The sequence below is a fragment of the Thermobia domestica genome, chromosome 2 (genome assembly GCF_964235325.1).
Source record: "Thermobia domestica chromosome 2, izTheDome1.hap1.1, whole genome shotgun sequence".
NCBI lineage: Eukaryota > Metazoa > Arthropoda > Insecta > Zygentoma > Lepismatidae > Thermobia > Thermobia domestica.
In genome coordinates this window covers 387,339,328-387,365,806 of record NC_137455.1, presented here as the reverse complement: position 1 = coordinate 387,365,806, position 26,479 = coordinate 387,339,328, and the positions used below count along the sequence as shown (strand labels likewise).

Sequence of the window (26,479 nt, the reverse complement as noted above, 5' to 3'; positions counted from 1 at the left end):
ACGAAAAATGGTGTTCTCTGACTTCTTATTCCCATTCATTAATAAGAAGAGATACATGATGAATTCTATTACGTTTGTCAAATATGTCGCTCATATTTATCTGTTTCAAGCAATATTCTTAACGACCGCTTCAAAGATAGCAATCGTGAAAATCATACATGTTGTAGGTACGAAATTCATGTATAGTGACTTCAAATTCATGTCATTTGAAATAAATCAGGTTACGGAAAATAATGAGAGCAATATTTTGTTTCTGAACAAAAATTCAGTGAGGACCCATTCCCACTTAATCAAAATTCAACATGGCCAGACACTGCAGTACATATCAGCCAAGTGATGTCCTGACAAATATTTCAAAGTTGGAAGGTGTTTTGGAATCCTAAGGTTATACAGTTACATGCAATTAGATATTTTTGCAGGTTTATAGGCAAGTAGTTGCCAAGCAAACAAAGCTACCCACTATTCAGTAGTAAGCTTTATTTTCGACCGTATATTGAATAGACTAATAGAATGTTCCCTAGCAGACAGATCACAAATAATAGAAAACATCAGTTCACTGTGTATACCAATATTCTACTGTATGGAAGCCTACTCAAAGTATAAAAAGTCTTTTAAATTTCCTTCTCTTGCTAGAATGGGATCATTTCATAACCGAAATTTAAATCCCGATCATCCCAATTTTAATCTTAACTCTACCCTCGTATGAAAAATTCCAACAAAAATAGCGGGAAGCACGCGCTACTCTAATTTCGTAAATTTCATTCATATTACATTGTATACTCATTCTCTACGTAAGGCACTTATCACTCCAAGATATTACTTCATTGAAAGAAGCACATGTGGAGCAGAATTTTGTATCTTAAGATAATAACCAGTGGTAGAGATTTTGATCGAGATCCAATTTAAAGAAACAGTTTCAAAGAATCTCTACGAACTATGGAAACTTCAAGCATATCTTCATCTACGTATATAAATTTACTTTTGTGTTAATACACCAATATATATTTAGACTCAATAGGCCTTATGCAGAGTCGTTTTGACATATTGGCGTCATATTAAGGCCTGACTACTGCAAGAAACATATGTTAGTCGAACTCCTTAGTATGGGACTAATCGCGTGTCACAACTATTCTGCATAAGACCCAATATTATTAGTCGAGAAACCTTTGTACTTGTTCTGGTTTGGAAAACAGTATTGATATAGGAACAATATAGCTTATACAGAATTGTTAAGTTTGGCACATACATCATTCAATTTTCAATACATGAACTTTCGTTATTCATGTTTTCCAATATGAGAACCGAATCACTTAGTTTTCGTTTTCTACTGGTACTGAGAAAGAAAACTACTTCCGAAATCTATAAGGAGTTAAAATTTGATTTAAAAATACAAATGAAAATATCTCCCCAAATAGTTTGAAAATCGACGATTTATCATTCTATTCGACGCCACACTTTTAAAAACATTTAAAATTACTCAAGCTGCTTTAAAATATCCCTGCAAAACTGTGAACCCATTAAATATACATAGAGACACACAAGTATTTCAGATTCGACATGACGTTCCGGTTGTTTGCTTCCCACTGGGAATCCAGATCCTTTTAATAACTACAAACTATTTGACAAGTTGTGTTATTTTATACATATGCTGCTGCTTCTTTCTCTTATTATTTTTCATCCTAGAAACAATCTTATATTTCAGAGATCAAATATCCTTAGTTCATGCAAACAAACCTTGAGAAATTATCTTCGTTATATTAATACCCGTTGTGCATACCTTTCTCTATTCCGCTAGGATGATTAATTAAAAAAAGAAAAAGTAGTGTAAATTAATTGAAAAGTATCCGGACCACAGAACTAAAGAGTTAACAGGATTTATCCATCTGAAAAGATATTAATAGATAAACATGACTTACTATCACCAGGAACATTTCTTTCCCCATAATCCATGCCTGATCTATTTCCGAGTTACCTTAAGATTTATATCACTGTCATTACAACATGTACACTTTTATTATGACATCAACGTCATTCACTATCACCCAGTCTTTCAATATCCACTTACAGTGAAGTATCTCTTCTGAAGATTTAAAAAACACTACGCTATTTCTAAACTTTCTACACTACTTTTATCTTTGGTAATAAATTAGGCGTAACCAAAAGTCTATGTACATACTTGATGAGAATAATATTTAATATTAAACAAATATACAAGTATTAAAAAACTTGAAAAAAAAAAAGTTTTATTAACACGTTAAGTGCCACCAAACGAACCAACGCTCCTAAGCTTTCTCGCTTCAAGCCGTTATCTTTTTCATTAAGTTTCTCTTTACAACAAAATGCTGTGTTACATTTTATTTTATTCAAAAACGTTGAAAATGAAGAGAAGGAAATATAGGTCCAATCGAACACCAACAGAACTTAGCACATTAACGATCTTCAGATCTTTGACAGCTAAAATGCGAGATACTGTAGAATAATAATAATTTTCACCCTATATTTAACTAATAATTGCAAAAAGAATCTTACTTCACTTCCTGAACAGTCTATACGTCTGAATACTGAAATCCCATTTTCTAAAATAAATCAAATGAAAAGAATATTCACGAAAAGTTTTGGCTTTCTCTATTATTATTATTTACAGCAGGTAACAGAAAATTTTTCATATGAACTTTTACTTTGGAAGCAGAACATTCCGTTGGAGACGCTAAAAATTCAGTGAACTCACGACTCCCTTTGCAATTATGCGTCATGCATAACCAACAACACAAAATCATTTCTACTCCAAACTAATACAACTCTCTTAAAAGGTATTGAATTTTGAGGCAGTCCTGGTTTTAGTCAACAGACCCCTAAGACCTTTCTATTCCCCTTAGCTTATATGGCTACTTAAGCTAGTTTTTTTTTCTCATTCGCTCAGAAACTATGCATAAATTAATAGGAATGACACAGATTGAGATGTCACGTTCCGTATTCAGAATCCGATTCATCGTCCGTATACAGATAATTTCCTGTGGGGCATTCCTCATAATCCAACAGCTCATCGTCACTCAAATGAGAGGAGCCTTCCATAAATTTTGCAAATCTACGAGAGAGAAAAAAATAATATAAGTTTCCACGACATATAACAATTCAATAAAAATATTCAACTATTAGAAAAACAAGAAAACTGGTCACTACATTCATTACCCACGATTATTAACTTCCTTTGTGTGTCACTTATTCTTGAGTTCAATTACCGGAGATTTCTAGGCATTACCTTACTCTTTAAAACAATTTACTGTCAATATTTTGAATGTGAATTAGGAGTATTACATCGTACTGGAAAAACTAGTTTCCACATGTTTGCGGTGTGCCTGAAACAATGAATACCAGGTTCTTTACGATCTAAAGTGACAATATTTACAAGTAGTAGATGAATCGCATCGCCAATTAATATGAAATGAATCGCATCATCAGCCGTATATATACATTTGACCTGTTTGTCCGTGACATGTTAGGTAAACTTCGTGAAGAATCCCATCGACGACTGACTCCTACTGCGAAGTACATAACGGCGCTTTCTGATACCAAATACAGTTTTGGTACTATAAGCCAGATGCGAAAAAGGTGGACTCACCATGTCGAAGAAGGGTAATGTGTTAAAAGAACAAAAGGCGACGAGGGCACTTCCTGGGGGAAGGGGTCATGTTACGTACTACTATCCGGCAAATGCAGGCTTGGAACATTCCCCATGGCAATACACCATAACTCATCATGGTCTGGGGATGGAGAAGCACCTAAAGGTGCTCAAAAAGTGTTGTTCAGAAACTCTTGCTAAAACGGTGAAAACGCTGCACCAAATGCCGACAGCCCTACAACCATCTAAGATTGACACGTGGAAAATACGTTGTCACACCGAATGAAGCATATGTGTATTTAAAATATAAATGTAATAGGATGAGTGTAATTTTCTACAGATACTGTGGTATAAAAAGACTTCCAAAGATAGTCCTGTTAATGTAGGAAAAGCTTTAAGAAGGGGTTTATTATCGTTGCTAGTTTACTGGTTAGATAGTTATTGGTCATTATTAGAGTTTATCGTCCCTTTTCGCAACGAGGCTATGTGAGACGTGGGCCTACAGCTAAACGAGATTGGAACTACGAGCTCCCATGGGGAATGAACCCGGATCTTTTGCGCCTAAGACGAGTACGCTAACCTATAGCCACAAGAGAGCTCTATAGTGGTTTATCATAGAATGGGAAGATATACACTGTGTCGCCGAAAATACCAACGTGAATTCCAGTTATTACCAAACCGACGTCCTGAAATTAATTTATCGCTATGACATTCCTTGTCTCTATAGGAGGCAGACAAATCGAGTATAGCTGTATTAAGAAAGCTCTGCATTCGACGGTCCTCTTCCTTCAACGAATGGCAAAAAACCGACATCCCCGTCATTCCGTTTTCCCCACATACCAGTGAAATCTCCCAATGCCTCATCGTTGAAATATTGCGTTTTCGGTATTCTCTCGAGAACCTGCATTGTTGATGGTTTCTGGAAAGATTGTGAAGAGCTGTGGCTGGAACTGGATGTGACTCACTGCGTGCCAACCTCAACCACTGGAATCCCGAAACCGGGCAATAGCCAGAATGCAGGGCCATCAAATACAGCATCATGGAATTTCCTTAGATGCATCTCGAAACCGTCACTACAGATCGGAAACAATCTTTACAATAGTTCATTTCACTATGAGAATTACTTGTCGATATATAAGTGTAAGGACTTATTTGCACGTTAAATATTTCCCCTATTTCAGATCTTTTGGTTATGAAATCAACAATGTAGAAAAAAAAATCACGAGAAAAACTTTGTGAACAAACTATAGTTAACTCTGAAGTAGTTTGATATGGAGAATTTTTCGATACCGTACGTCTTCTTTTCTTTATTTACACTTTTGTTATATTTTTTCAACATAACAGTATCCTACGCAGGAATTTTGTAAAGACGAATGCTTGTAGAGAATGGGTGAGAGACAAGAAATGTATTAATCATTACTTAAATACGGTGCTTTCGTCTTGCAACCTAAACAAGCCAGTTACTTTATTCTTCCTATATCAGAAACGGTGTATGAGTTTCGAGATCCTTGCCTTCAACACTGTCATACACACAAAAAAAGAGAGTATTTGACAGTTCACAAATTTTCTTTTGCCAATAACTCGGAAACAAATGAATTAATTTGGATCTTTTTTGTTATCCTTTGAATAGTTATAACTTGACAACTTGCCAAAGTCAGAACTCTAATAGGTTAATTTATTGTTGAGCTATTAGGAAAAAACTTTTTCAACTGAAGAATATTTTCTTTCGTGACTGTACATGTTATAGAAGACTTGGATCTACACGTTCATGAGATCTTAGAACCACTTCCTACGAATCGAACTTCTCGAGAATTCATTTTCATGGTAATCTTACAACTATTAATACTTGGAATTCAAAATACTAGAACAATTGCATTTTTGTAACTTTGCTGGAAGAAGTTAATGGGTAGCGCTTGTAAGTACGTGACAGCATTATCTTAACTAGCAGCTCTGAACTCGTCGTTCTGAAGTCAGTCAGCAAGGTGACAGTACTTTATTAGTGAGTTATATTCTCGTCCCGTCAGCTGTACATGCGCATTTGTCTGAAAAGAAATCCAGAACTAGCACTGATTAGTAACCACAGAATCAAATCATCTGCTCTAAAGGTGTTGCCTTAATTATGATACACTACTGGTCCTGTTGGGTAAAACTCTCCCTACTTATCTAGGCTAACGGCTTGACAGTTTTGGATTTGGTTCTGGGTGGAAGGGCAGCATTGAAGCATTACGCTGGTTTGGATTTCACTTTAAACTAAGTCCACGCTTATATAACCTCGATGCTGAAAAGAAATGCCGAAGACGAAAGAATGCTTAGTAGACCTAACGGAAAGCATCAAATCGAAGTTGAATTCGAAGTGTCATAAAGGAATTTACTCTGCCAAAATAGTTTATATTCAAAGGATAGAACTTAATTACATTGAATATGTTTTCTTAACACACAGCAACACGAATAGTTTCTTTAAAGTACTGAGTTGCGAATCAAACTAAACGCACCCAGATACTTGTGAACTCCATACTGTCGCAATGCGAAGCGGTCTTTCAAGCAAAAAATGGTGAATTTATGTCTGAAAATGTCTTACTTTCAGGTGCATCTGAAAAACTATTCTCACATTAGTTTGAAAGAAATTGCATCATTATTAACCATCATTTATCTCAACTCATAGATATGATTCTCGAAACCAGTATTGATTTCATGGTGGAAAAATAAATTTTGTTTTTTCGTACGATGTAACTTCTTTTTCTATCTTCAATCAACTTCTGTTATTACTCGTCATTAAATACTTACAAACGCTACCGTACATGTATTTTTACTGCTATAACATTGTTAATATCTGTACAATATACGTCATTTGAAGGCATATTAGATGAAAGCATATTAAAGAAAAAATGTAATAGACTGTCTATATACGTATGTAGGTCGTACAAATATGAACAGAAACACATATGTATAGAAATATGTCCTGTACATTATTTAATATAACTTAATACAATAACTTACACATTAGTTTTTTTCTACATAATCATCTCCCTCTGCAATGAATTTGTTGTAGAATTATCTGAATATATGGAGGATGATATAGCATATTTCATAGGAGCTCTCGCAACATTACTATTGTATTTCTTTGTAATCATGTCTCAAAAGGGTGTGAATCACTTAATACTCACTTTGTTAAATTTAAGATGCCTTTTACAACTGTTTTTTCATTTCGAGTTTATCGAATAAGTATTGCAACTTACAGAGTGTTTGAAAAGTCTTTTACAATTAATTTTTAAATCCGTGCAGATGTATTTATATTGAATTTGATATAGGAAATACACAGTAGGGCTAGGGTCTTTATTTCATGACCTTAGGCTAGAATTCACTCAGGAAGTGAAATCTGAAATCACCCAAATAAAGAGGAATAACTTCATCAAATAAAGATACATGAAATCTGATTTCAGATTTACATCCTGAGCAAATCCTAGCCTAAGGTCATGTATCACATGACCCACCTATCGTTTGAAATAAAAAAAAAAAAACTGAAATTTAAGATGGCGGCCGTCCGCGAAACATCATCCAAAGTCCTGTTGTATATTTCCTACATCAAGTTCAATATAAATACATCCGTACGGATTTTAAAAGGGGTGGTAAAGGACTTTTGAAACACCCTGTAGTTTGAGTTAATTTTGAGTTTAACGTCCCTTTCAGCAGCGAGGCTATGAGTCGGGACCTACGTGGAATCCGAATCACGAGCTCCCGCCGAGAATCGAACCTGGGTCTCTCACGCCAAAGGCGCGAACGTTAAGCCACGAAGAAGCTCTCCTGTACAACTTAAGTGCTTCAAATAGTCTCCATCTTCATTGTTGAGGGTTTTTTTTTTTTCATTTTTAGTTTATATATATATATAAAAAGGAACGTGGCGATAGGGATGTGTTTAATTTTCAATTCTTTTAAAATATTCTCTGAATGACTTGCATCAATTCTACATTTTTGGACAAAGATCTCCCCAACAGCTTCTTAAGTCTTGTATAAATTTACGTGGACTGATACCTTTTTCATTAAAAAAAAAAAAATGTATAATACTACTCTGTACATCCTGTTCCTACACGAAAGGAAAACGGAACATGTAGGAACACCGAAAAGTTAAAACATGCATTTGACTAACACACCATGTCTACCACGCACTTCTTATAAAATTCCTGTTCATATTTGAGCGCCTCAGTGTAAGTAAGTTCCCGCCTCGGGATTTCTATACTTCAGTTTATTACTCCAACAAACGTATGTACATGCATGCATAAAATATGAGAACATTAGCAAAACACACACAAAAAGAAGCATATAATATGAACATTTTCAAAAGATATACAAAACAGCTCTTTAACTTCTCGTGCATACTTATCAAAATGACCATTGTTTCAAACTAACAGGATCAGGTTCCTTAAAATTACCTATGACGAAGGAAACAGCAGAGCTTTCAAAAGAAAAAGTAATAGATACAGTCTGTTGAAACTACACATCCATTTTGCATTGCATATATATAATGTTCTCTAAATTCTGTGGCATTTACATTCCATTAAGGGATACGGCCGCCCAAATATCTTCCAGTATTTCAGCAAATCTGCTCCCATTGCAGTCATTTCTTACTTTTTACAGAAGGTTTGTCCACATTTATGGAAACTATTTTGTGTTCCCTAGGCTAGTCGTATTCCACCAGCGGTTGTGCTCGATATGACGACCCTGACTATAAACTATAGCCCGACACCGAAGTTTCCATTGGAGTAGGCTTTTGTTCAGAGAAATCTGATCAAGTTAGGACCACTCCTCCTTGCAAACTTCCCACAAGTCAGTAAATGTGCGTGGGTGACGTAAGGAAATCGCTCGTTTCAAATACTCGAAAGCACAAAAGTCCATTGGTGCAGCGTCGGGAGACTTGACAGGGATGTCTGAATATGGGATAGCATGGATTAGTTTCACGCGCTTTGCGGGCCATGTACGCCACAGTTGTTCGAGCCGTGTGGCTGGTTGCTTTGTCTTGATGAATAATGACTTTCGACACATCAGCACCATACAACGACGGAATATGCTGCCGGTTTAATGGCTCCAAAACGTGTTGTTGGGAGTATGCTGCGTTAATTTTCACATTTCGTGCAACTCTATGCAGGGGAAGTTTCCCTTTATGGCAAAAACCTGCAACCACCATGAAGCCACGGGGAAACCTGTCGCGCAAGTGCGGACCCAACTGGCATGGTTCTTGGCATCCTTTGGATGATAGTATGATAGATGGCTCGAACCCGCCTCGAGTTAAATAGATCCAGGCCTCGTCTAACATGACCACATATTTCTATTTGTCACCCGCTAAATACCGTGCATAGAGCCGTTTGCAATGGACCCTGCGTTCCCGGATGTGTGAACACGCGGCTTACGCTTCACTTGCGGCGTAAATCCTGGCTGATTATCGTCTGCACAGTTGATTTGGATCTTCTAACACTCCTGGCAATGTCTCTTTGTGACGGCGGATTCTCCTGGGTCACCAACTTCTACACTCGTCGAACCGTGTATGTTTGGGACAGGGGTGTTGTTTTCGTGCCACTGTGCGCACACCCGCTTCCTCTGGATGTGCGTTTGAGTACATTAGCAATACCCTTCTTGGAAATGGTGAAACCCTTACACGAACACTGTTTCACAATTGCACTGTAGCTGTATTCGATGTCGGAAAGAGTGGTGATGTGCCCCTCCCAGAAAGGGGTCACTTTTGGAGGCAGTTAACACTCGGAGTACTTCACTTCCTGCTACCGAATTCTCCACACAACTGGTTTCTGATTGCTCTGCTGTCCTTACTGTCTGTGAGATTCTAGCGCCCCTGGCGGACGTTCCATTTCGTTTCCATAAATGTGGACAGACCTTCTGTAGACCAGGAGTCAATTATTATTGAAGTAGCTCTTGAATGGCTCATTATGCTGGGACATCAAAAATTGTATGCCCTCACCGGGAAAGAATTCGGGAGTACAAGCATTGAAGGCACATTGGGATATGCCTTGAATTTTATAATGTCCACACTTTTGTGATTCTCTGGCAAAGTTACCTATCCTAATCAGGAATGTATGTATTATAAAACAAAAATATAATTCCATCTTTTCGTACTAATATTTTTAACTGTACGTATTTGCAATATTGTAGTATGTTGTGTGTCCAAGATCGGATTCTGTAATGTTAATCCTGATACGTAAAACAAGTCGAAGTAACAGAATAACAGCTCTCCCCGAGTCTTCAGCAATGGCAGGTACAATTTTCCTTGCATCGTTTAACTACTTAATACTTCCAACTTTGTTTGGAAATAATAATTCTCTCATATTTAGTATAAACAACTACCAACAACACTTACTTTACCCAAGAGTGATGACGTTATCTATCAATACTCTTGTATATTGTTTTTCAGGTTTCTCTGTATTCTTTCTTTAGTAGTACGATAAGTTCTGTATGGGTCTAATATACAGGTATTTCAAAAAGAATGATCTGATTTTAAAAGTCCATATGTATTAATAAAAACACACTACAAACATGGAATAAATTGCAAAATACTCACAAAATCTTCAAGTTTTAGCTATGCTAGTACAAATGCTGTATGTGTCCACGAACTTTCGCGGACTCCGCTCAAACGCTTGTCCAACTGTTTCCACCATTTCATCGGAAGTGCAAGGCCGACCTGGACTCTTACCTTTGCATAAGCATCCTGTCTCTTCAAGTTGGCGATAACAACGAATGTTTTTGGATGCAGGGGGATCAATGCCAAAATGCCGACCAAAATCACTGGACCGAAATCACTGACTCAGTCTTTGCAAATTGTAGCACACAAAATGCCTTCTTTTGAGCGGGCGTCATCTTACTTCTGATGGACTGTAAACTAAGAAAACGCATTGACTGACATCTAACGTCGGTTTCTGAAACTAGGCCACGCTCATTCAAACAACACTCATTTCCTTGTCGGCACGTTCCATGTTCCATAATTATTATCGTTCAAAATCAGATCATTCTTTTTGAAACATGGTGTATTAAGAGAGATGGTTACTATAACAATCGGATGATTCGACTTATGGCACACTGACCCCAATGTTTTTTTTTTTTTTTTTTTTTTTTTTTTTTTTTCATTCATTCATTAATTCTCTGTATTTAAAGAGTTGCTAAGTCTTTGTTGGGTCAACGCCTGGAGGTTTTGGATACCCGCCGATAATCAATCCTGGAATACACGTTGAATGCGAATATTTAAACTACGCTGAAATGTCGGAAGCAATACTGTTCATCATATTTTACAAAGAGACTTGATTCTTAAGACTACAAGAAATAAATTGCCTTTTCTTAATTTACATCTCTAAGCTAACCTGGATAAAAACAACAGTGTATCCCAGAAAGTACACTAATGAACAAAATTATTGTCGCATGTCTATAAATATGTTGTTGTAGGAATATAATTTGATAAGTAATTCGCCCGAATAATGTTGCTGAATTTCTTATAACGTTAGTACGTGCATAATCGGCAAAGACATGTATGTGGCAAATTTCATGTCAAAAGAGCAGTAAATAAGAACAATAAAACGAAAATAAAACTTTCTTGTCCATTTAGGAACATTTTGTTTTGCTCATTCTAATTTTCGTATTTATAATTCTCTTCCTGTGAAATTTACCACAGATATACATTTCTCGATTATACACATAGTATCAGTATTTAAAGTATCCTGCAAAATCATTTTCAAATTATTTTCTTACAAGAAGACAATTATAGATATGCGACAATCATTTTGGACATGAGTACGTAAGACCTGTTAAAAGGATAGGGCATATATCCTAGTTCGCTAAATTCGCTCTGTATAAAGCATCAAAGCGTTGTTTGTGCTTGCAAATATGAAAGAAAGAAAAGAAGATCCTATGCAGAAAGTAAGAAAAGAAACTTAAAAGAATATCATCATGATCCAGGTAAATAGTATGTATTGACTGAATCGGTGGCCTAAGTAAGCCTCAAACAAAATGGTGATATAACCTAGACTCGCACTAGTAAAATTCCCATGCTAAACTAGCAATCAGGCATCTAGTTAAAATCGAGAATGAATGTAAACATTTGATCTGGGGTAGAAATTAAGATCTCCGCATTAGACGAAGATTATGGGTGAAAGACTAGTAAATGATCAATTGCGTGCTTACAAAATATGTAATATTAAAACATATACTGGACCCTACACACTCAACACAACAATCATTTAACATTTAAAAAACCACAGATAAAAGTGTGGTGTAATGAGAGGGTTCTGTGTAAAACATTTTCAAGATAGTAACGTTATTAAGCAAAACAAGACATCTGAGCATGCTCATTTGCTTGAGGCATGTCTGAAATCTTTCCAATGCGGAAGAGACAATAAAACATGTATCAACCAAATAAATCGTGCGATTAAGTGTACACACTATATTTGAGTAATTGTTACCGTATAGGATCCTTGAGTTTTATCATTAACTTCCACGCATTGCAGTCGGGGCTATTGCAGTATTCTCGTAAATGTTTTAAGGCTTTGCATGTTTCCTGTACTCCTTGCTCATAATATTCTTCTTCGGTCAACAGACGAACTTTTGGCGGGAATCTTCTTTTCCTGCACACAAGAAACACTCCAGCTAACGTCACAACACTCTTTTGAGGATCTACAGTAAATGCTTCATCATTCACAAGGAATTAGGAGTGGAATGAAATGGAATGGTAAATACTGAGGAACATTAACAGACTGAACTTCAATCACAATGTTGAGGGATAACAGTTTTCATTCCTTAACCAGTGTGAATTACATTCTCAATACTTAATATAATGCGATTTTGTTTAAAGATTTCTTATGTTTCATATCCAATCCAGTAGCTGATGTAATTAATACAATATAAACAGCTTGGATTTAATTTAAACTAATATAAATTTTGAAATAATCCATTTCAGTCCATCATAGTTAATGCACTTCAAGTGACTGAGGTATGCAAGCAGATGTAGCTTTTCCTGGTTACAAGTACAAATTTCTGTTGGTAATACGAGGACTGTCCACAAAGTAACAGGCGTTTTGAAATAATAAATAAATAAATAAAAAGTAACAGAATGAACAAACCAAATTGTATTATATACACTTAAAAGGTACATTCTTAAGCTAATTTTTCCACATAATCGCCATGCAAATTAAGGCACTTATACCGTGGCATACATTTTTCAATACCGTCGCGGTAGAAATCTACCGCATGCGATTTCAAGCACTGGCTTATACGACATGCAGTTTAAAGCGTTGTGTAGCGAACCATGTCTTCATGCCTGCGAAGAGTTGGCAGTCGCTCGGCGCCAAATCCAGGCTGTATGGTGGGTGTACGAACACCTCCCATCCAAATCCATTCAAGAGCTCTCGGGTACACTTAGTCATGTTTAGATCGTGAAAAACGTGGAAAATATTCAATGTTGGTGCATTTCACATAGTTGGCGATGGATTTCAATTGGCTTTTTCTTTTTTTTTTTTTAACAAAAAACTAATCACAGAACGCACCTCACAAGAGGCGGGATTTTCTAATTTAGTGCACATTGTAACACGCCACAAAAAACACAGTTAAGTGTGTCACTTTCCTCATGCTACCACAGCTGGATGCGTACTGAGTGTGGCAACGTTCTGACAGCAAGAAGGCAACTCGAGCCCCGCCCACTGCCGCGATAGGCCAAAACATCAGGTACACTCTGGACAGTCCTCGTATAGTAATTTATCATAGTAATGGCATTAAGCTTCAGGGTAATTTTCAGCTTTAACGAAAAATGCTAACGGTCACTATTAAACAATAATTTGATTATAGGTTACCAACGTAATCCAAAACTTAAAACTCTCCGCCCTTAAGACTGATATAGGGAAAGGCTGGGTGGTGTGATGGTTAACACAGATACAATAAATTATACTCAGTTCGAGTTAGATTCCTAACCCAATCTAACAGTATCACTATTTGAAATCTTTGTATTCACTTTATTTACAACATATGCAATAAAGTACCAAAAGCCCTGCACTATTCTCTACTCCACACAAAGGAATTATAATTACTAGGAAGATATACAGCAGAAAAAAGTATTTATGACACACTGACCTCACTGTTGGTTTATGTTATTCTTTATCTATATTGAAACTCATTTCTCTAAATAATAAATCAACACTGTCGCAAATTTAAGCTTACACTTAAAGAGCCCAGAGGGGAAAAAGAAACAACTCCCATTTTTACAAAATGTTCCATCGGACAGTATCACCTCAAAGCTTTTTGCGTATGGAATGTAGCTTGGTTATTGCTAATAAATGACTGGCATATACATTTTGACACAATGAGACCAAAAATTAATTTAAAGAGATCAGATTGCATCAGCAGAGTTGCCCCCTTTGTTACTCTGGACTCTTGTACAACATGTATCCTAAGACTCAGAAGATATATATTCTTTCTAACTATTCGAAGCTGATTACTGTAAATTTTCAAAATACAAAAACAACACTACGCTAGTGCAGTTATAGCACTAATTCCGGAAAACTTTTTTTATTTAGGATGCGCTTTTCAAGTCTACGGTGTAAAACAGTGGGTCAACTCAGAAGATAGGATTTATTGGAGGATATAATATAAGGAAAATCGATTGATTCCTCCGATTTCTCCTATAGTACAGGAATACTCGAAGTTACGAAAAAGTGAGCAAACATGAATCTTAATTTACTGAATGAGCAATGGATCGTTAGTATTAATTGCATTCACTTTTATTTTTCCTTCCTCTAAACACGGTTAATATTAATTCTAACATGCTCTCTGCGTGCAACAATTACTTAGCAATGATTACAGAGTGAAAAAATACATAACTGGACTAAGAAATTAACCCGGGTCTACGGCTTACCGTGCCGATACGGAACCAACCTAGTCCACTCCCTGAACAGCCATGCCCCATTCTATCCCTCTTCTAGTCAGTGCTCATCCACTCAGACAATATGGACTACCACACCACCTCTTACGTCTGGACAACCCATTGTCTACATTACTGTATACTTCTAACGGTTTAATTCATTTTTAATTATCATATAAATGTAGGAAATAACTGATTTCATATCACTCCAATTCCTCTATAGGTGAATTCCACCAATTAAGTTCTACACAGAATGAAAAAAAAAAAATTTAAAAAAAAAAATGGATGATTGGTCTGAGAATGAAAGCCGGGTTTCCGACTTAACGTGAATATGGGTTAAGCACTACACTATTCTAGTCCGCTTCTTTAACAGTCATCGCACCTACAGAGAAACTGCTGGGATATGAAATCGGTTATTGCTCCATTTCCAATTAAATGTACAATTCAGCCGTCAGAAGTGTTCAATATGAAGACACTGGGTTGTCCACTTCATGCATTCTGAGTGCATTTCATGCATTCTGAGTGACTGAGCACTATCTTCAAGAGTGATAATATATATATGGATATTCACGGAATGGACTGGTAGCGTAGTATTTACCGCATCGCAACAGTTACCCGGAGACCTGGATTGGATTCTTATTCCACTTATGTCTATCATTTCACTCTGTATATCATTGAACTTTCACCTACAGAGGAATTTCTGAGACATAATATCAGCTATTTCTCCATTTATCGTAATCTGTGAGAATTTTTCTTGATTCATTCATCGCCTTCCATTTTTTCTTCTTCCTTAAAACAAAAATTTTCAGCAGAATGACGTGAATAATTTTCCTTATACTACAAATCCCGAAATTTAAAAAAAAAAAAACAATTACAGTACCCTATAATAAATTCAAGAAAAATATATATAATCAAAATAAAATGTACTTACATAATAGTGAGCCAAATGTGTCCCTTCTACGTTAATTGGATTACAGTTTCACTTTGCCCTCCTTTCATGAAAGTTATGACCGAAAGCTCATAAAAGAAACTATATATACTCACTGAAGTTTCAAGACAACGTCAAGTCATCAAAATGTAGCAAAAAGTGAAGGTTAGTTTGCCAGCGGAAGACAATTTTGGGATGCTTCAGAAATTTTTTTATCAATATCTGACGACGAACTAAATACGGAGAGAGGTTCTGCAAAGAAAAGAGGCTAAGGTGGTATCGGTGACGAGTGAGAAGCGGTTAAAGAATGAGGAATGTCAGATACTTTACAAGGAATAATGTAATAGTGGAGGAAAAAAATGAAATGAAATCTTTAAGTTTAACGTCCCACGGTTATGCCGGTTAGGCTAAAGGAGACAGTGATAATGAGAAATGAGTGAAAAATAGTGGAATGAAGAAAGTGGGAGGAAACGGGAGAACCCCGAGAAAACCCACGAGCACGGTGTTTGTCCACCACAAAGTCCACATGGCGCGAGCTGGGATCGAACCAGGGACCCCAAGCACCGGAGGTGAACGCTCTACCACTGAGCCACCGCGGCCCCACAGTGACTAGCTGTCCATGGGGTCTATTTATCTAGCTTTCATCCATGAATCTTAACCACAGAAAATAATAGCAGTGAAAACTTGAGAAGTTCTTGTATCACCTCATTTCTATAGAAACGAATCGCGTAGAATGGAGTTGTATGTCTTCTTATGGATGTGTCTTTGATTTAGAGACAGTATTCTTTACATTCTTATTACAGATAGAATGGTCAGAGAGTAGTAATAAGATTTCGGAACGGTAAGCATCACTGTCTATGGTCAGTGCGATGAATCCTTACCGGCGGTACCAATTATGAATAGTAAAGTACAAGGCCGAAATAGCTTTTCGTTCAGTGAAAATAATTGTAAATCAACATAAAAGGTACTTACGGATAGAAATGAATTAAAACATACTGCAAAACCTGAGCAAGCACCAAGTGAAACATCACTACTTTCAACAAATCCTGGTAGAACTAGGGATACAGAAATTGACACGATATATTCTTTTCCTGCATTTAGAATACTTACCAAAGAACGACTATTGTGGTAATCCATTTCTGAGGGAAATTATACACAGTAAGTAGAAAAATAATAAATGCTACAGCAGCTTCTTCAAAGTAGGTACTGAAAAAAATCATTCCCAGACCGAACACCTGAAACAAATAACGACAATTAATTTTACAGACATTACGCATCAACTACAAAATACGCTGCACTTTTATTGTTTTCTAGAAGACTGTACAAAGAGCCTGTGAGCTGACGAGTCTATTGCTTACTCTAAACAGACTGTCAAGACAGAGGGAAACAACAAATAACAGCAAACAGTATTAGATCACATGAATAACTAAGTGAAAAGGTATATTTCATTTTAAGTTGAAAATTGTATTGTATGCATTACATAATAAATTAATCCAAGCTGCGAATAGATTCCTATCTGGGTTACCAACTTCAACCACCTTCTTAATGCTATTTCCCACATATTCATGAAAACAACTGCTCTTAGTTTGTTATAAATCTATCTGAAAATTTTGCATCTCCTAATTTATGAGAGATATAGAAATAATTATTTACATAAACAACCAACCTTGCTATACTGAAATGAGTGGATGCAAAATTTTCAGTGGTAAATAAACAATACAAAAAAATCTACTATATATACTGACTAAAATGTCCGCTCTTCGCACGGGGAGAATAGGTTAGTGAAATCCGTGTAAACTGCTTTAATTCGTCCCCGAACTCGTACCCACTTGAATTGTAGGATCTGCCACTTGAATTTGAGCTAATCACCAAAAATCTTTACGTTCTTTACAGATGAGACGCAAATATAATGGCACTCCAAGGAAGACGGTACTGGCTTATTTTCTTGACTCAAAGACAATAACAGTTTCTAATTTTGAGATGGACGCGGCCAGCTGCATACGCTTTTTACCTTTCATGTGACTTGTTACCGCTTGCCTTCCGATATTATTCAGCAAAAAGATTCTCCGGCAAATGTTGCAGAAAGCAGAAAATTTGTCATTTGATGCTTCCAGAATCCATGATAAAATACCTGACAACCAGAAGATTGAACACGGTCACGGAATATTTGGAAATTGACATGCTTGTCATCTACACAGAAACACTGGATACACTGAACACCATAACAACAATCTCTCTTCACTTTCAATCCTGGCTTTGCAACTTGATCAATCACGCTAAAGTAGCAAAAAACTTACTATGCCTCCCCCTTCCTCCCTGCTTCTCGATCGCCTTTCTACACAACAATATACTGTCGTAAATAAAGACCTGTTATTGTTGTGTTTAGTTTGGGCATTTAAGCATTGTTAAGTTTCTAAGATAAAAATGTAAACAATTAACTAAAACAAACAATGCAACACGATCACTCTCTTAATACATGATAAAGCGTATATACTCAACTTCAGATTGCTATTCATTAATTTGTTATTTCATGTAATATCTTCATTATTTGTATTAACTTTTCCATTCGCAGATTTGTGTATTTACAAAATTGTATTTTCTTGTAACGAATATTATTTCGAAAATAAACTAAATTCCCATGCGTGCAAGCGAGCAAAGACCAGCCTATCCCTGACAAAAATAAAATCTTGTCCCGGATGAAAAAAAGTCAATCATTGCAAATTCGTAGTTTCACAATTCCCGAAGGCGCTTACGGTTATTGAAAGCTCGCTGCTTAACATTTCTATTTCACATTAAATCATTAGTTGGAAGCAGGTACTAATTACTGAGTTAATGATATTAGAACGAAAGAAAATGAAATGAAATTAAATCTAAGTTTTGCGTTCCACGGTTATGTCGACTAGGCTAACGGAGACGGTGATGATGAGAAATGAATAAAACGGTGGAATGAAGAAACTGGAAGGAAACGGGGGAACCAAGAGAAAACCCACGCACAGTTTTGTCCACCACAGTTCACTTGGTGCAAGCTGAGATCGAACCAGGAACCCCACGCACCAGAGATGAACGCTCTACCACTGACCCACCGTGGCCGCTAGAACGAAAGAAATGCGAATAAGAAAGGAAACGAGAGAACTTCGACTGCTCCCCCTCACAGATACACTCGGTATTTACTTACCAGAAAAATGAATATCGCGCACCCACGATTTGAACGTAAGAACTTTGGGACCGGAAGTAAACGCTCTACCAACACTACCATCGAATTTTGTTTCAATATCAACATACGAAATATTACAAATCCATATAACTTCTGAAACAGGATTAATCCGTTGGATTAACTTCCTTCACTCCATGTAACACGTGATATGAACCGTCAACAAGAAGGAACCCGTTTGCTTCCCTAGTCCCAAAACCTAAATATTTTGGTGAAAAAAACAGTAATATATGAACATGGAGATCCAACATTATGAGTAGGAAGATGTCAATATTAACACGAATTGTACATCATAAAACTTCATTACTTCCACAATGTATTGAAAACTATTATTATTACGTAACTTGAATCACAAATTCTGACCGTCCCTTTTTCTTTCATTTCACTGCGAACTGCAAGGAGACACCCTTCAATCCCCAGAGGAGATTTTGTGCAAACCTCGTAAAAGCTGTATTCCAGTTATATATCGGATTTTTACATATCTTGTCTGAAAGAATCTTGTTTTATAAAACACTGAACATTTCATATTGGGATTAAAAAGAGACAGAAATTCTGCTCAAAGAATGATTAAACAGATGGAACCTCATTTGAACTCATACCATAAATATTGTTCGCAAATAGCTGCATCATTTTTAATGTCAGAATAATTTTTAAATAAGAATAAACAATATGTATTTTCAGAACTTATAAAACGAATTGCTATTAATGTATCAATACAAATGTATAATTATTGATGAACAATGATTAAATATGTAGCTATAAATTTATTATGATAAATATTGCACTACAAACACAAAGGAGAAAGTACACTTTGGTGTCTATACACGTATCCCATATTTGAAGATAAGAGTTCGATGAAATTAGTCCGTTGACGTGCAACTTTATCAGCAGTTTTTGTAAACTCATCAGCACTTCGGAGATAAACTTTGTAAATTAAAATACACTGCAATGAAAATACAGAAGCTGAAATATGAGTACCTGTATTCCAAAATTCTTTCATTTGCATGATAGTTACCTTTACTCAACACAAGACAAAAAACTTCGATAAAGTCGACACTAGTGGTAACGAAAAATAAATCAATAGAAAGGTTAGAATTATGCGTGCATCAAAAATGACACAACTACAGAAAATCTTATTCTTAACAAATCGAAATTCCTTCACTTTAAAACAAAATTCTTGGTCTTCTCAAATTCCCTGACACTTGCCAGTTTTCCAGTTTGTCGCTACCATGAATATATTCCTTGGCGCCTTCAACGGTTACTCAAAGCTTCAACCCATCTTATTCTTTCAGTGTAAAGGAACACTAACTCTACACATTTATTTCAACATATTTTTCACTCTGTAGTTTATGCTACAACCGTAATATATCTATTGCTTTAAAAAAATACATCATGTAGCACATCCATATACAACCTCTGACAAAGTTCGGTGAGTGAAGTCGCTGTGCTCGACCTGGCAACACTCGCGCAACGAAACACTGCACACGAATAGCGACAGGTGCCGCTATTGTGGATCCACCGTTGTTCAGTTGTGAGTCAACTATGGTCTGTGTGAGACGCGTTATACTAAGTAAGTGTTATTGTATCCGGTTCCAAACTGGTAACAGTAAAATGAACGAACAAAGGATCAATTTGAAGTTTTGTTTTAAGCTTGGCAAGACAAACGAAAGAAACCCATGATATGCTGGTACAGGTTTACGAAGATCAAGCAGTGTCCTTGAAGTGTGTTTACGAGTGGTTCGGCCGTTTTCGAGAAGGGCGGGATAGTGTTTGATAACCCCCGTAGCGGAAGGCCGTCAAGCTCTCGCTCACACGAAAACATTGAAAAGGTGAAGACATTAATCACGAACGATCGCCGATTAACTGTGTGAATGATTGCTGAGGAATTAGCCGTGAACTGCGAGACTCACCAACGACTTAGGGAAAAGGAAAACGTGTTGTCGACTCGTGCCACATTACTTGACTGATGACCAGAAGCACGCACGTGTTCTTGCCTCTCAGGATTTTACCGCTATGGTAGATGAAAATCCAAATTTCTTGAACTGTATTGTTACTGGATAAATTTTGGTGTGTAAGATACAATCCGGAAGCAAAACGCCAAAGCATGAAATGGCGTTCTCCTGCATCACCTAGTCGGAAAAAAGTCAAAATCACGCATCAAAACGATGCTAATCACCTTTTTTCACAGTAATGGCATAATCCACAACGAATTTCTACCTGAGGGAACAACATTGAATGCTCCTACGTACGTTCAAATTTTGAGACGTTACAAGAAATGTGTACAAAGAGTACGACCCAGTACTCAGACCAAGGTTCATGGTTTCTGGTTCACGACAATACTCGCCCTCACACAGCTAATATCGTCAGACAATTCCTGGCCTAAAAGGGGGTGGTGTAAATTGACCATCCACCATACTTGCCAGATCTGAATCCTCCCGACTTCTTTCTGTTCCCACACCTCAAATTCACGTTGAAAGGAAAGAGATTTGACGATATTCCAGACATCAACGAAACGTGACGAGGTTCCTGAGCAAAATCCCGAAAGAAGGCTTCTCAAAAAGTTTCCAGGACATGTACAGCCGTGCTCAGCGTTGCATAGCTGCGGGAGGGGAATACTTCGAAGAACAGTAAGAAAGTTTCATTCATATTATATCTACTTTCTATTTACGGGATCATTCAGCGAACTTTATCAGAGGTTGATTATTGTAAGTGACGTGTACTACTGAAGATTCTCCCTTGGAAAGGGCAGGGAGTAACGATTGGCAAGCGTAACCTAAATATTATAAAATAAAATAAAATATTATAATTCTACGTCCTACGATTACGCCGGTTAGTCTAAAGGAGAGGTGATAAGAAATGAATGCAATGGTGGAATGAATGAAGTGGGAGGAAACGGGAGAACCCCGAGAAAACCCACGAACAGTGTTTGTCCACCACAAAGCCCACTTTGTGCGAGCTGGTATCGAACCAGGGGCCCCATGCACCAGAGGTGAAGCTATTTCAAGAGACATCAAAATATATTTAGCATACACAACAAGCTATGTTAACCCAAGTAGTCTGATCTCTACATACCTGTAGCGTCCATCTGATGAGATTTTTACTTCTTTTATCAGTGACAGGGCCAAAGCGATAACAAATAACGAAGCTGACTAGTCCCGTAATAGCAATGTACGAAAGCAATGCTCCTTTGTAATACAGTACCACATGCCTGAAATGGTGATACAGCTGCTGAAGTAAATATACTCCTACGGTCCATCCTCCAACCAGGAATGCATACATTGTTGGTCTCTGGAGAAAGATCACACTTTATTAATTAAAGCTATAGGACATGTATCGCATAAATAAATGGTGAATTCGCCTCTATTTTGTGGAAATTTTTGTGCATAGTATTGGTTCTTCCTGAAACCATTTTCGACAGCACTTCTTATTGGTTCCTTATATATCCACCTTAAAGATTTGTTTGCGTAGAAAGGAAACACGATCACCCAAGAAACACCTGAATTAACGTATCACTTGTTACCACTCACCCTTATTCACTTTTGGTTCCCAATTAAGAATATCACTGTTTTTATTCCTTGAAAATACTGCCATTATTATCTGTTGCTACCAATGTTAACTGGTCCTAAGCAGACTGGGTAGCGTAGTAGTTAAGGCATCGGCACAGTATACCGAAGATTCCGGGTTCGAGTCCCAATCCAGTCATGCACTTTTCCACTCTATAACAATGATCCTAATACTACACATTCCAACAGGCGCTCACTTGAACGTTTCATAGCTACTTCTGTTTTCCTCATTCTATTTTTCATTTCATTCCTCTCTACTTCTTCCCTTCCCTGTCCTATGAAAAGTTTAGAGAAGTATTTGGTCTAGGAATTAATTCGTGCGGTTGGTACGCACACATTGAAGCTGTAGTACAAACACAAAATACATAAATACCTTAAGAAAAATATTGTCCATCGCTAGCCACCACTTTCGCCCATCTGTCAGGCAATGCACGGATTCCGTGGCGAAAGAAGTCCTCATCCTTGGAAGCGATCCAGTCAGAGACCCATGTTTCGATATCTTCTGAAGTAAACCGCTGTCCAATCAAATCGTTGTTCATGCAATCGAACAAGTAGTAGTCCGAAGGAGCAACGTCTGGTGAATACGGCGGGTGTGGTAAAACTTCCCATCCGACATTTTTTAAATAGGTTTTGACCGGTTTTGCGACATGTGGGCGAGCGTTATCATGTTGAACAATAAGTTTATCATGTCTGTTCTCCCATTCTGGTGGTGTTCTGGCCAGAGCTTGCTTCAAACGCATTAATTGTCGTCGATAACGTTCTCCATTCATAGTTTCACCCGGTTGCAGCAGCTCATAGTACACCACACCTTTCATATCCCACCATATGCACAGCATAACCTTTGCACAGTGAATATCTCGTTTTGGTTGTGATGGACCTGGTTCACCTGGTTTCACCCAGGCCTTTTTTCGTTTAGGGTTCTCGTAATGGATCCACTTCTCATCACCCGTAATAATTCGATGCAGAAACCCCTTTCTGCTCTGTCGTTGAAGCAGCAATTCGCAAATGGTTTTTCGTCTTTCAACGTCTCTGTCTTTCAATTCATGTGGAACCCAATGTGACATCTTTTGAATCATTCCCATGGCTTTCAAGCGTTTGGAGACTGTTGTTTGATCAACGCCTAATGCTGCTGCAAGTTGTTCCTGCGTTTGACACGAATCCTGCTCGAGCAATGCTGTCAATTCTTCGTCTTGAAATTTTTTTGGTTGTCCAGCTCGCTCTTGGTCTGCCAAGCCGAAATCACCACTTCTAAACCGTGCAAACCACTTCTGACACGTTCGCTCAGCTAGAGCATGGTCACCATACACTTCCCCCAAAATACGATGACTTTCAGTCGCACTTTTCTGCATGTTAAAGTAATGCAGCAGGACACTCCGCAAAAACACTTTATCAGGCACAAATTGCGCCATGTTCACTTAACTACAAACTGGTGTTGTTGACGCTTTAATCCACTGCCCTATACTGCGAACGATACGCGATGACAGGGGTTTGCAACACGTGTGGATACACGGAACTGTGGGACGCTCCGTTCGTTGCACCATCTCTTGTCCACCCGCACGAATTAATTCCTAGACCAAATAACATATAGAGTACTTTTTTGGTATTTGTCATTAAGTCTTCACTGTTTTCTGTTAAGAAAATGAACTTTAGGGACGAATACCTCCAAAACTATTAGTCATTGAACTGAAGCGGCATATTATTGTTTTAGACTTGTAATCTCTTCTATCCAAAGATGTATAATTCTGAATTGTTCAGTGGCGGTGTAAGGAAGTTTCCCCACAGGAAGTGGATGGTCCCGCATATTGCATTAGAACAGATGAATCCGATTTATGACAGATGGAATGACATTCCAGCAAGTAATAAAATGTCGTTGACAGACCATCGATATTTTGAACAGAATCAAGATCGGGAAGGATTTTTGGCGGGTAGTGTGTGCTTTCATAACTACAGCAGGAACTTAATATAACGGATAAAATGAAATTAAAATAAAATAATTACATCTGCAAGTTCATTATCCACAGTTATGACCTGTGTGCTACAGGAGACAGACATTAATAATACGTAATGATTTTAGAAGAATTCATGTTATGAGGATTTAAAAAAAAAAAAAAAATGTATCCCCCCCCCGAAAAGAAATCACAAACTCACTTGGTCGTAGATATAAAGCGGAATCCTTTGTCATATAGGTGCATTCTACCATATGCACCACTGAGTTACCATGTACACCTTTCTCCCCCTCCCACGTGACGAACAGATCGTTGACAACATATAGGAGGTGATGACAAAAGCAACAACAATCCTGGTTATATATATAAAGTCGTGTTAAGAACGTAAATATCTCTAGAAGAGTTGGTAACTTGTCCTCCAGATTTAAACAAATTAACATTCCACAGTTTTGTCTCTTAGGTTAAAGGAGGCATATATATATATATATATATATATATATATATAAAAGGAGTTGAGGGAATAGGAATATGCTAGAGAATGGGAGAACCGCGAGGATATCTACGAACACTTCTGGAAAGACACCTGTGCATGTTGGTCTGGTCATGTGGCCACGTGGTAGGTAGTAATAGGAAATAAGACATGGTATTGCCAGGCAGTCGTAATGGTGAGATAGTAGTTGGCCTCTTCCGTCACCATATTGGTCATGTTGAATGCAACTATCATGAGGATACATAAACGACAGATGATAAGTGTCAAATCTCTGATAAGTGACACACCTTTTGCATTTCAGTGTTGTCTCAATATGTAGCAGCCATGCACATGAACATACACATAGCCACACAGAGTATTTCAAGAGAAAGAGGAGTACTTTTGCTGGCTGTCACGTTTCTTCTTTTCTATCATGCAGCGGCGTCATATGGTATCTTGGTCAGGAAAGATGGAGGGGACAACACTCCAGCGACATAAGTGTTTACGCTTGTGATTGGTATATTAGTAGCCAACTGATGAATGTATTTCTAAAACTCAGGAAAGGGAAGCTGTCATCCCCAAATGACGTCCTGCTATCGTGCTGTAAGGCACAAGAGTGATAGTCATATGGCATTGAAGAGTATTGTCAAGAGTGATATGGCATTGAATTCGTATGCTCAACATCCGACAGATGTCTGCCGCGTGTTTGTGGATTTTGAATTCCTCTCTTCCATTCCATTAGCCAAGCTAGCCGAAAGAATACATTGCTGGTATACCCAGTTTCAATCAAATCATAAGACCAGGAATCATCAAGAAAAATGATAATCACAACATGAATGATTTCAGATCGTAAGAAGTGTTTGTACATATGGCATTTTATATTGATTTATCTGTGTGTAACGGTCGTTTTGAAATCTTTAGGTACCGTGTACATATAATTTCTAATTGTTAAAACAGTGAATTTGGTATTAGATTTTTTGGGGAAAAGAACTACATTGAATAACTTGTCAAAATCTTTCAAAGTAAACATTCTTCCATTCAATGTCTGGAGATGAAAGTGGCAGAATTGGTTGCTGAAATTAACCCTCTAAAGTAATCACCAGAAAAGGAATCAGAGGACACACGAAAAGGTAAGTGATTGTAAATCTAAACGAAAATTGCCCGATTTTATCTGTGTAAACGTTTTAAGTGCATGAAATTTAGATGCGCTATGCGAATATAATCTAGATATTACAGGTACAATACTAATTTATCAGAAAACAATGTACTATTATATTGCATTTATTATTATTATACTGCATTATATCTAGATTTTGAAAAGCAGTACTGAATAAAAATTTAAAAGTTAATACCTTACCCTAACTTCGCAACACTACCATGCACATTTGCTAATTATTTCAGCCAAAGAACGTAGCAAAAAATTTAGATGTTATTTTGATCCATTATTTTCATTGCATTTTATTCTTAAAATATACACCTTAAAATAAATATAATTCATATCTGTTTAATTTAAGTAGAATTTATGTTGTTAAATTTTAAAAGTAGCAAAAACAGACAGTAACGAGGTGCTAGGAAAAAATTAAGACATGTAAAAACTTTTGAAATCAAAATTACCTTCGGTAACAATTTGGAGAAAAGATAAACCACGATAAGAACAGACGCAGAAATGCCAAGAGCAACTCCACAAATGTAATAAAACAATGGATTACTGCTTAGTTGTGAAGCAGAAAACAGCAGCATGATCCCCACAAGAAGCTGCAACAGCTTCCAATAGTCAACTCCTGCAAAGAAATCATAAAATTACGTTGAACCTTTGCGTGTATTCTTTCGCTGTGGAAATTAACCC

General features: G+C 37.1%; 1 protein-coding gene across 1 annotated transcript in view; it reads right to left on the bottom strand.

Moving 5' to 3' along the window:
• Positions 1 to 1,828: 1,828 nt before the first annotated feature.
• Positions 1,829 to 26,479, bottom strand: part of Nemp (Nuclear envelope integral membrane protein) — a 65,130-nt gene continuing 40,479 nt past the window's right edge. Inside the window, exons 4-8 of the mRNA XM_081749507.1 lie at positions 26,248 to 26,414; positions 21,728 to 21,943; positions 16,555 to 16,679; positions 12,070 to 12,231; positions 1,829 to 3,085 (exon numbers count right to left, since the gene is read on the bottom strand). Of these exons, the coding sequence (XP_081605633.1) occupies positions 2,962 to 3,085; positions 12,070 to 12,231; positions 16,555 to 16,679; positions 21,728 to 21,943; positions 26,248 to 26,414 (794 nt within the window). The 3' untranslated portion in view covers positions 1,829 to 2,961. The remainder of the gene's footprint in view (positions 3,086 to 12,069; positions 12,232 to 16,554; positions 16,680 to 21,727; positions 21,944 to 26,247; positions 26,415 to 26,479) is intronic.